The sequence below is a fragment of the Spea bombifrons genome, chromosome 1 (assembly GCF_027358695.1).
Source record: "Spea bombifrons isolate aSpeBom1 chromosome 1, aSpeBom1.2.pri, whole genome shotgun sequence".
Taxonomy (NCBI): domain Eukaryota; kingdom Metazoa; phylum Chordata; class Amphibia; order Anura; family Pelobatidae; genus Spea; species Spea bombifrons.
The window spans coordinates 155,621,537-155,634,001 of NC_071087.1; the positions used below are offsets into that span (position 1 = coordinate 155,621,537).

Here is a 12,465-nt window from a genome sequence, read left to right on the forward strand (position 1 = left end):
TCTCACCTCCAGTGGTGCCGACAGAGTAACAGTGGGTGAACTCAGGCTGCGTGGTCGCCTGATTTGAGGCTCAGCCAGATGGTTGCTACTGTTGGACGTGGACCCAACTGCGCCGTCTTCGGCATGCTAGTTTCAGAGGCAAAAAGAAGTTAGCATCCCGGCGCTATCAAAACGGAACCATCACAGACATGCTACGGAATATATCACAAAGGAGAGAAGATTATCTGCATTCCGTTAACCACAGTTCCCACAATATTTTTGTACATTTCATAGTGAGAGCACATCAGGAGAAGGGACATTTCATGATGAGAGCAGCTCGACACAAAGAAGCCAATATTTTGGGGGCAATCATGAATTAGGGTGGCAAATAAAAATCTAGCTAGCCCATCCATGGGTCTTCCAGAAGGTTTGTGTGTAGTAAGACACAAGCTCTGTTCGTTGTCATCCCTCTTCTAGAGGGCTATTCCATTCCTAAAGAATATTTTCTGTTTAAAAGTATTTCCTAATGTCCTCCTAACTCTGGACATTTCTGGGGACCTCCTCTAGTAGCGTCCTGTGACCCCAAGCCTTGTTTTTCCAAGATATACACTCTACATTATCGTATATCTTTAAACGTCAGCCTCAAAACGACCAGAATCTCCATTCCCCCCACTTCCCAAAGATAAGTGACGCCACACGCATTTTCAGGACCTCAGGTGTCTCTCCATCAGATGGTTTCCATATGAAGAAGAGACTTCTGCGGTCCCGAAAGCTCATGTGGCATCATTTTCTGTGTTGGCTCAAAACAAGGTATGGACTCCGTCTTCTCTTGGCCCAATACGGCTATATCCATTTGTTTCTATCTGTGTTCCTCCAGACGCACCAATGCCAACACTTGATGACAGGTTATAGAGGGTCTTCCCTTGCCTGGCATACTCTACTTTCGGTTCGGAAACGGTTCTTCGTACCTGTACGATGGGCCGGGTCCATGTGGTGGTGCGATTGTTATGATTGACATAATAAGTACGTCCTTTGGCGTCTTTTCTTTCTTCCCAGCCAGACGGTAAGCCCGGGGTGGTGTGTACATAGGCCACGGATGGCTGTTTGTATGCAAAAAACTATTATCATACTGTGAAGGGTCACCAGATTTACCCACAATAACCGCTCCCGGACACAGAAAGAAATGCATTCCTCATACGCAAGGCCAACCAAACGGGAGCCGCACAATTCACAGCCGGAACGTCTACATTTTATTTTATGTTTAAAACCTACCAACTAGGAAGAAAAAAACATATGTTTATAACACAGGGTATCCCAAAATTCACTAATGTTCGTTAACATGCCAATTTATTCCGGTTCATTTCCTGCCAATCACATTTATTGATACAAACCAATAAATAATATAAATGGTAAAAATAAATCAATAAATAATAACAAGAATAACTTGGCAAATAGATTATATATTTTTTTATATTGTGCTATCCCGAGGAGTAAGAAGAATTACAACATTTAGAAGATTGAAAACAGGAAAGTACGAGATTAGGTTTTGTGTTAAATGGTTCCATATCTTTCTTTTATTCTGATTCAATCTCACAAAAAAGTATATATTTTTTTTCTAACAAAAAAAAAATAAAATTGTGTAAGTAAAATACGTAATTCTTCTAAGAAACGCCCTATAGACAGCAGTTAAAGGGTCACAACGGAATGTAAATAGACCACCTAAAACAAAATTCCCCCAGAAATAGCAATTTCTGTCACAGTCTGGTTATAGACCCACTTCGTAGAATTTGGCCGATAATAAGACATTCGGGCCCATCTATTGTGCCCATTATTGCTGATAAAAAGACTTAAACCTTAATCAGTGGTTGGTCTCGTCTTACATTCAGGGGCCATATGCCTATCCCATGCATTTTTAGACTCATTTAGTGAATTATGCTCTTGCACTTATCCACCTCTCAGTAGAGATGGTAGATGGAGAGAGGGGTGTGAGACGTATATTCTATTCCATCCTCTCCGGGATGAGTAAACATCTGCTCCAGGAGCCTCCACCGCCTCAGTGACGTACTCTGCATCGAGAACTGGCGGTTCTAGCTTTCTGTGAATCATATATACCGGACATTATCCGGCTCATCAGAATAAATTATCTCTAACTTCTTGTATTATACTGACTTTGGCATGTATTTTTATTTTATTTTTTTACTTTTTTTCTGGTTTCTATCGCTCGCATCTAATTGTTATGCTAATTTCTAATTACAAAAATATAGTAACGTATGTAGAAAGTTATTAGAAATTAATTACTACAACCCCCCCCCAGAATGCCAGAGGGAGAGGGGAATTGATATTGGATATTGGATCTATCCATAGTTAGGTTTATAATTCTCTTCTAGGATGTTAATACATTTATTCCAATATTTGATGGAATCAGACCAAGAAGTACCTCTTACCGCGTTTACATTAAACTATAACTTGATTTAACAAACCAGAACACTATATAAGGGCTTTAACCCTCCAAAGTCTAAACATGAGTTGCCATACATCTATATATGTGTACTTTCAATGGAAAAAATAGAGAAAGGTGATTATTTTGTATAATACTGCAAAAGAAATGTTTATAGCCATTGCTTCATTAAAACTGTATATAGTATCCAAAGCCCAAGACACATATAGTTGCTAAAACCCACAGCAAAGCCCGATTAAAAGAGATTTATATTGGCGTAATGGACGTTTAGCCAGTATATGCCTGAAATATTAAAAGTATCCACCAGCCTACATGCTCATTTGAAGCCATCTGCATGAAGTCTGCCGGGTGAAGGTACATTATATATATAACGGAAAGAAAAAGGTTAGACCATAGCAAACCCAAAAACTAGGTTATTATTACCGTGGAATCCTCACCGCCTGTGACGGTTGACGAACGAGCTCTTCCTGTTGGAGTGCTTGGCTGTTAAATGACAATCGGAGCGTTAACAAAACGCACAGATGCGCTGGGTTTGAATCAAGAATAACATTAAGGGTTAAGAAGAGTCGTTAAGAAGAGTCGGGAAGAAACGTTACTGTGTTTAGGAAGAGAAAAATCGTTGATTGCTTAATTTCCAATCGTTTTGATCGGTAGTTCTTGATTAGCAGGGTGATTAAGAATGGATTTGCAAAGATAATGTGATAGAACCTCTGAGTGTTTAACGTTCCATTAGACAGGAGGATCATGAGAATCCGGAAAATATAAATCTTTGAAACTCTAGGAATGGTTCAAAAGCAGACCAACCACACTTCTAACTTCTTATATAGAATTGCAAGTTTTTTTTTTTTTATTACTGTTAAACCTAATCTACCAGACAAAAGCCCCAACTCTTTATACTGCCCGTGGAAGACAATAGAATCAATCAGTCTAGTCAAGTGTACGGAGGAATGGACTTCATTAGCATCGCCATAAAGCAGCAGCTCAATGTAGTATCCGAGAGTCACTGAAAATATCACATGACTGACAACAATGGCGGCCTCCAGATCTGCTGGTAAAGAAAGTTTATTGGAACCAAATGAGATGAAACCAGGTTTTTGTCACCGACCAACATTACTGTATACAGCGCTGGGGGAGGTCGTTACGCTAGACAGCGCTGGGGGAGGTCGTTACTGTATACACATTTAGTGTTATGGCTAGTGGACTTCTTAAGAGTCTGGAGCTAAAATTTGTGGCAAAAAATTACAAGACATGTTAGCCCTGCAACCTTTTCCCACAAGTTTTATCTTCCACAAAGTAAAATAATGTAATTATTGTCATTGCCATCATCCCAACAACAAGGACAGATGCCAAAGAGACCTAGTAACTTAAAAAAAAAAAAAAAAGGGAGAGATGACTTCATGGGGAGGGATAATCAATAATCCTGGAAGTTGCGATGGCCGCTCCCAATGCATTCACAAGCTGGGTTTATAATAGCTACAGGAAGAAAAAGGTTTATTAAGTTAACTTAACTGCAAAATATAGGACTTTGTAAATATTACAATTTTGGGACGATTACGGGCGAGCGGGGATAGTTATTGGGCCCTTTCATCTTTCTTTTTGAAACACGAGATCTGCGTTACTCTGAACAAATAAACCCGCAAAGCACAGCCGAAAATGGTTAATAATTCATTTCCAAATGAACAAACTTCAGGGGAAATACCCGTACAGCGTTCATACACTTATCCCAGCCCAGGGTGCGATCCGAGGCTATTCCAGAGAGAACGTGCCGGGCTGTACAATGCATTATACTGCGGCGGGTCACATCGCAAAGATCGTTCATTTCAAAGCCAAAGCCGCTTCCAAAAAACGACACCCTCATTCTGAAGTCTTTAATTTGCGTTTACTTTTAAAATTATTTAAAAGTCCATATAATGCGCCGGGAAAGTCACCCAGAATATCACGATTGACAACAATGGCAGCCTTTAGGTTTTTGTCAACGTCTAACCTATGTTACTGTACACAGCACAGGATTATATACTCAAGGACATTTTTTTTCCCATGGGGTGTGCTTTCGCGAATGCATTACACTGGGGCAATTAGGCTCATCTAGTAAGAGAAATGAGATAACGCAGGGCTATAGTAATTATTAATAACACAGCGGAGAACTAGTTGCCACGTTCAGATACGGTGATAGCGCAGGTCCTCATAGGGGAAACACATTCACGTGTCCAACATATATATCATTTTCAGTACTCATTAGTGAATCCACGCTCCGGAGCAATTTTCATTCGTAAAGTACAGAACACACGGGGCGTAATCCTGGAAGACCTGCCAACAAATATCTCCTAAAGCCAAAGGTCTCGATGGCCATTCCATTCCACCTGCCATAAAGAAGGGGCATTTCCCAAGCCTTCTTTCAACACTGGGGGTGTTTTACATCTCTCTTATCGGGCCATGTTCTCTCTTGGATCCTACATATTTACATCTAGGCTCATACATTTTGGGCATTTTTATATTAATCTCTACCGGCGTGCGGCTTTCAGGTTCCTCAAACATTACGTCTACATAAATGTATCCAGCTCGGATCCGTGCTTTACGCTTCTCGCCACGCATCGAACAGAATGTAGAAACCGTCCAAAGTCGCCCTGAGACCGATTCATAAAGACTGCAGGAAAGTTATTTTAAGGGAATACGTATCGAGTAGCGAATTGGCGAAATCCTCAGGAATCTGGGTCAAATTCCTAAATACGTATTAAAATAAAGCATTTCCCACCCAATGTTCATCACAGTTGTATCCGGCTCCTATGCTACATAAATACCCCGGATGAAGTAGAACATATTACTGGCACTGCTCATGGCTGAAACTACAACTTTTTAACAGCGGAGTGTCGCCCAACAAAAAGGACATTTATGGTCGTTCCTTTGGCGATGCCAGTGATGAGATTTTACATAAAAGCTTCAGTTCTGTTGTCATAGACGTGGAGGAAAGATGAACATGAAAAGTATGTTCAGAAAACATGTATTAAGCATGTTAATAAGTAGAGGCCTTCTTGTCCACTTGTCCTAAGGAAAGGCTTACAACATCATGCTGCTGGCAACTAAATGGCAGCCAATAAAAGGCTGCCTTATACGCTACGCAATTGTTTAATGTGGAACAGAATTGTTCTGATATAAAACGGCACGAGTTCTGAATTCCAAAGAATTATTCAGGAATCTCATTGATTAGACTACGCTATACGATATTTACAGAAAGAGTACCCAAAGGCCCTTAGGAGGTCACATGTCGTTGACTTTTTCCTGTATAAATTTTTTTTTTATTCCTGAAAAGTTCCCATTATGGTTAACGCTGTAAGAATGAATCGGTTATAATCTACTGGACTGATTTATGTGCATTCCGTGCAACCGTAAAGATTCTCTTTGGCTACTGCCATCAATTAAAGTCTTACAGGAGCTAATTCAACAGGAAAAAGTGCAACGTGTGGGGGGGGGAGTAAAAGATGCACAGAAATAAGAAGAAAGAAAAGAAAAGTGTGATTTACCATTGATAAATGAGCTTGCTCGGCCACGCCATCCGTTACGCTGCAAGACCTCAATCTGGAGGAAGGTTCTCTCTGCTGGGAAAAATATATATATTTTAAAATTGCTGTAAATTACTATCGCGCCAGCACTCGCCAACATCCAATACCAACACCAAGTTGTATTACCATTAACAGTTCACAATTTATCCTAGAATGATGCAAATAGAAACATATATAATGGAAATAAAATCACCACGTCCGAGGTACGGTAGGTAAAAAGGAAACATTTCCTTCTGTCTCTCCCAAGTTGTCTGCGGCGGTGGAGAAAAGATTGTGTGTGTCTGGTTAGTGTCGCTCCTAGATTTCCTAGATTGGGACGGCTCAGAAGGTCATCGACACAACCCCTACGGTTATATAGTCCCACCACGTCTACACGGCGCAAACATAATCAATCTCGAGATCCAAGTGGAGAGGAGCTCACACCAACATAAGCTTTAGTATCACTAAATGTGTGGGTTTTGGTTTTCAATGAGATTCAGTTGGTTTTGACATCATCTGAGAAGAAGGTCTTTAGTGCCAAAGATCCTGAACCAAAAATAGCTTAATAACCCCGTGGATGCTTTGTTGAGGATTTCAGTTGGCTGCTCCCAATGCTGTGCAGATAAAATGGATTTCCAATATGTAAATTGGCTATTTTTATCTGTAAACCTCATTATCTTGGTTTATTAAGCACAGCGGCACAACAGTAGGACAACATTATGTGAGGGCTCCAACTTTCTCCGAGTCCACGCTGTGCCCCCCCACGCCGTTATAAAGGCAAACCAACAGTATTAGAGTGTTCAGCTAACAATTTATGGTACCGACTGAGGACACATGGTGTCTATTTCATATACCATAACTAAATGCAGACATAAACTTCAGTAAGATTCAATAAGATAAGATAAACCTACAATTCTTAAATGGTTAACACAATCCTTTGGGAACTTCTGATCACAGTTTGTCAATGAACAAGTTGCGTCATAGTAATCCGTGCCTCAGCCTTCCCGCATTATTAAGAAAGGCTTTATTTTCAGAAGAAATAGAGATATTTTATTTTCTTCAGCTTAAGGTTATTTCAGAGACCCTTCGAGAGTCAAAAATCACGGCAGGTGAAATATTCATCTTTTCTCTGGCAACTCAAGCAAAACAAACGACTTCAATTCATGTTCTCAAATGTAAGAAGAATAAGCGTCCAGAAGAGGAAAGAATAGCTGCTAACGCTTTGTTTACACGGTTACGAACTGTTGATTGGGTGCGTAAAATGCGTGGATTTTTCCCAGATATGACGCGTTATACTTACAATAAGCGAGCTGAACTGTTCCCCGTTAGACTCGGAGCTGATCTGCAACCTCCTGTTGAGCTCCTCGGATAATTCCAAGCCGCTGGCCCGGGACACGGGAGATGCGGGGGGTGGAAGGGACTGGTTGAGCGTGTCCGTGCTCAGGGTCATTTCTTCGGAAATCGTCTCCCAGGGCTAGAGGAAGAGACGAGAAATAAAAAGGAAAATCACATTGGTTTCAGAACATCCAAGACTAGGGGGTTTAAAGTAGCAAGTCCAGGCTAGCCCTGTATAATGCATAGTTCAATCAGCGAGGCAACTTCCAATAACTTTTACTGTGGGCCGTGCATTAACAGAGGGCTGACCAAGTCACGGATCGGCGACGTTGAGACTTCATAATACATGGTGAAGAATCAGAGGATTTGCCGGCAGATCAGACCCATTCGGCCCCATCTATTCCGCCCTGTTGTAAAGGCTCAAACCTTACTCGGCCCTTGGTTCACAAAAGATTTATGTCTATCCCATGCATCTTTAAATTCCCTAACTGTATTAGCCCTTACCAACTCAGATGGGAGGCTATTCCATTTATGTACCACCCTCACCACACTCCAGTAAAGAAAATCTTGCAATATACACACCTAAGCCTCTTACTTTTTAGGTTAAGATCATGAAATAAACTTCCCTCCTTTCTATCGCACCTCCATGTTCTCCCGGTCCATTAAGATCAAGCCCTGCAACCTCTAAATTGCTCCCCAAAACAACTCACATCACAATAAGCCACCAAATGTTCCCAGCTACCCAAAACATATTTTGCATTACACGCAATGGGCACGGTAATAATAGGAATACTAGATGCTAGAGAATCGTTCCGGTGCTCCGGCTGCCAGTATAAATGCAATCTAAACAAGTTTGTCCCTCACAGGCACCCTTAGCAGCCAGGATTTCTTTTTAAACTACAGATAAGTTAATAAGTGACTTGGTTCTGAAAGCCAGATTTTGTTGGACAGGGATATACGATCCAAATAAACATTAGTAGTAAATCAGGCATAACGCGGCGTAGGACCAAGCGAAATGCTACCAATTAAATAAATCAAGCTTCTCGTAAAGTCATTGAAAATGTCACACGGCTCAAGGAAGATTCATTAAAAGAAGAACCCTCGGAAATGTCTGTGATCTGAATTTTTAATTATTCTTTGGGTTACGGAAGGCATTGTTGGCTCGCTGACTCTTTGTGATGATGAATTTCCATTAGCTGAACGGAGAAACATTATCGGAACAGATACAAGGTCTGGGCATTCCCACCGACGTCTGCGCTGGCCGTACATTTAAGGGCCTTTCATCTTAATTGACATCATTTACATAAACGTAATTAGAAAACGTGCGCGGAGCCACACGATGTTGCATTTTAATTTATCTTCCGTTTCCTGTAAATAATTTATCACCCACTGAAGTCTCCATGTGATTCGAAAGCCTATGTATGAAGAGCCAAGTTGAAGTGGCGCAGTTGTCATAGTAACCGACACTTCCGATCGTACCATTTTTAACCTTTGTTGCACCAGTATTGTTTTATCTTGAATATCTATAATGAAAAAAGTATTTTCCCTGGGACTGGAGAATCTTCATTCTAAAGAGAATGATTATTTCTCCACAATACCTTTCTTGCTATTTTTGCTTGCCGTCTATGTGACTCATACACATACCTGGGAACGTTTTAAAAGAGCGGACCTCGAGACTATTCAAATATTAGCCGTTGTATGGCCCATCGCAAAGCCTGTCTGGTAATGACTCGCTAATGGTGGCAGCTAAATTGTCCTGATAACAGAGAAAACCCTAAATTTATCAGGTGACGATATTCTGAATGAAGTCACCCAAATTCAAGCAAGAATACAAAAGGCTAAAATCAGATATGGACTGTGCGACTGCACTTCTTTCTTATTCACCCTCAACCTCCCAATAGATTGTAAGCCTACAAGATTAGGGATCTCTTCTCCTTCTGTACAAGAATGTTACTGATATTGTCTATTTTGTATCTATTTTTTTATTATTATTGTTAATGTTCACTTCCTACGGAATATCCTGGCACCCTATCAATAAATGATATATACACACACACATATATATATATATAGTGTGTATTGATATTTATTACACATGGATTCCAAGTAAAATATGATTTGCCTGGTAATTCCTGCTTATTCCCTTTGCAGCCAGACTGTCGGAAGAAAACACGACCCGTCCGCCTGTTCCCTTCACCCAGAATCAGACTCGTTCCGCTAGGCAGGAATGTTTTGCATGAAGAAGACATGTATTTAGCGTGCTAAGCTGCTGCGAGTCCACAATGCTCTTTAATAACCTCTAACTGATATTGCGGTCTATAAACAAGAGCGTTGCCAGAACGGAGCCATTCTTAATGAGCTTCAAATACGTGCCAGGTTGGTATTCGATATAGCGAAAACCAAAAGATATTTTGGGTGATAAATGCCAGGTCCACACAAGGATCTGTGAAAGCCCCGGTGACGTACGAGCTCGGGACAAACCCGTGTGTCGCTGCCAGGGACCAGAATGGATGTGACATGATTGACATGTGTGGAAAATAAAATGGCAATCACATGATGGAATTAACACCGACGTAATTTAACCCGGTCTGTACTTGGAAACAAAGAAAGCTTGGGTAATAAAATGTCTCTGATAGAGGCTCAGAACGCCCGGTGCGTGTTACAGTATCAAAGAGTTCTTCGCCAATAATCGGTATTTACACTGCACACAATAAATGCCTTTATACAGCAGATTGTGTTCATACAATACTTTGGTCCAGTATGCCGTAGATGCCTCTGTCTCCAATAAAACTGTCTCTCCTTGGCCGTATGAAATGTTGGGGGGTATGTTACATTGTTTCTGGCATTATAACGTAGGTGCTCCCTACACACCTCTGACAAACTAGTTAACGTTCCAGATAACACAACTTATGAGTACGAATGTAGTCCACACCACGGTATCAAGCCAACTGTTCTTCATAAATCCAAGGAGGTCTCCTAACTCTACGCTATTAATTATAAATACATGGGATCTTTAATTACTTACCAAAACATTCTATAATTAGAACACCTAAAACAGAGAAGTTCAGGTATCTACGATGGCTTCCTCTCTGCAGGGAGGTCCTCAAGGTGACCATGGGGGGGGGTATTAGATAAAGCAAAAGAGGTACGCGATGGAAAATATTGGAGGTGGACAGATGATGGGCATAACTGATCTGAGGTATATGTTTGAAAGGTGTAACTCTCCTCTATCCGGGCTGGAAGTCTGAAGGTTTAATTACCATGCCATTCCTAATTAACATACACATATATATATATATATATATATATATATATATATATATATATATATATATATATATATATATATATATATATATATATATATATATATATACACACAAGGGAGTCGGCAATGAGGTAGAGGTAATGTAGGAAGATAGACTGCGCTTGACAATAATTGTTTATATGTCTTTCATCTGAGAAAATAAGATTTTGCTTTGAAGGTTACCTTGAACAATGAAACAATCCACCTACCTCAGGAACATCTCCAGCATCGAGGTGGTCTGGTTCCAGATCCTCACTGATATGTCTTCTTGACCGGAAAACTCTGTGGGCTTCTTGCTGTATGTGTCTTATGTTGTTATCGGATTCAGACGTTACATCTCTGGAAATTATGAACGAGGGACATGAAGAAGAATGACAGTGGAACAATATTCTTATATATATTCTACAAAACAGCTTTCAAACGTTCTCTGTAGACCTTACTCTGGTCTTCGGTGGAGCAGCAGCCGGTCTAACAACAAAGGTCCCAGCGAGACTAAACTCTCTTAAATGAGCAATGTTGGCACCATAACTTTTGGAATAATTACATTTTATTAAAAATACCTATGCTATTTTTTTTTCCCCATCGGTGTTACCGATTTGGAGATACTTGGCTTTAAATTAAGGGTTTATTTTATCTCGGTACCAATTGGGAGTCTTAGATATGATCACAGAGGTGTACAAAAGGAAGTAGCCCGTGAGAAACTACCCCTTTACCCTGAGATTGGGGCAAACACTCAGAGTCCTGAGGTATGTATCCCGTACATTTTGAAGTTTCTCGCGAGAATCTATTTTCTATTTGGCTCGAGATCTGATTCCCTTGACAGTCCATTAACTAATATGCCGAGTTCAGCTACTAAAATAGCCCAGAGCTTTACTCGAGGAAAAAAAGAGACTCTAGTACTATTCAATACTAATAAAAGAGAGGATCTGATATCCTACTATACTCACAAAAAATATCAGTACTCAATATGAATCTAAATATAACTATAACTATATATATATATATATATATATACACACACACACACGCACACAATTAGACAATCTATATTTTGTTTTTCCAAACAATAAATTGGAACCTGTTGTTAGACGGTAATAAAAGTGGAATGTGAAATGTTACTCGCAGTGACGGATACCATTCCACCTTTGGGTTTTCGTGTCATCATTAAGAATTGAATGACTGCTAAGCCTCTGGCCAAATTTTACATTGCTCGAAATACACGCCGAAACGTATGCTCTTTGGAGCCGCATCCGTGTTATTATGAACCAGCGACACGCTTCCACTACGGACTGTATCGGGCAGGACCTCTGACCCTCTATCCGTCATGTTTCACGAAAGCGTTCAGGGTCCCGTTCCGCCGCATTGTGATTGTTAATGTAATTCTGCTTGCACATGTGAGAGCGACACGCTTCACACTCCAACATCTGCAGGCATGAAATCCAAATGCAATCAAAACGCACTTTTACCACCAGGCTTTTTGAAATATTCATAAATTCATCAATTATGCAGCGTTCGCTATCGCTGAAACCCTCCGTAGCATGTTACAGCGGAATGCTTGTGGCGTATCGGCCGGTTCCCAACACCACATGGCGGGTATTCTGTTTGCAGAGAAATTTTATTTTTTGAATCACTCAGAAGCATAGAATTTGATGGCAGATAAGACCAATTTGGCCCATTTCACCTGATTTAAAGACTCAAACTCAGGTGTTGGTCTTGATTCCGGAGTCATATGCCCATCTCATGCATGTTTAAGTGCCCTCACTGCATTAACCTCTACCACTTCTGCTGGGAGGCTGCTCTACTTATCTACAACTCAATCAAAATTAGTTTAATTACATTACATCTAAGCC

At 40.5% G+C, this 12,465-nt stretch overlaps 1 protein-coding gene across 8 annotated transcripts in view; it reads right to left on the reverse strand.

The window, feature by feature from the left end:
• NEDD4L (NEDD4 like E3 ubiquitin protein ligase) overlaps positions 1-12,465 on the reverse strand; it is a 183,638-nt gene that overhangs the window by 19,791 nt on the left and 151,382 nt on the right. For 5 of the 8 annotated variants that reach the window (XM_053448182.1, XM_053448181.1, XM_053448176.1 and 2 more), the window contains 6 exons: positions 10,825-10,954; positions 7,274-7,447; positions 5,956-6,030; positions 2,861-2,920; positions 948-1,079; positions 7-126 (listed from right to left, as the gene is read on the reverse strand). In XM_053448182.1, the coding sequence (XP_053304157.1) occupies positions 7-126; positions 948-1,079; positions 2,861-2,920; positions 5,956-6,030; positions 7,274-7,447; positions 10,825-10,954 (691 nt within the window). The remainder of the gene's footprint in view (positions 1-6; positions 127-947; positions 1,080-2,860; positions 2,921-5,955; positions 6,031-7,273; positions 7,448-10,824; positions 10,955-12,465) is intronic. The other 3 variants (XM_053448183.1, XM_053448178.1, XM_053448179.1) reach the window with 1 other exon arrangement.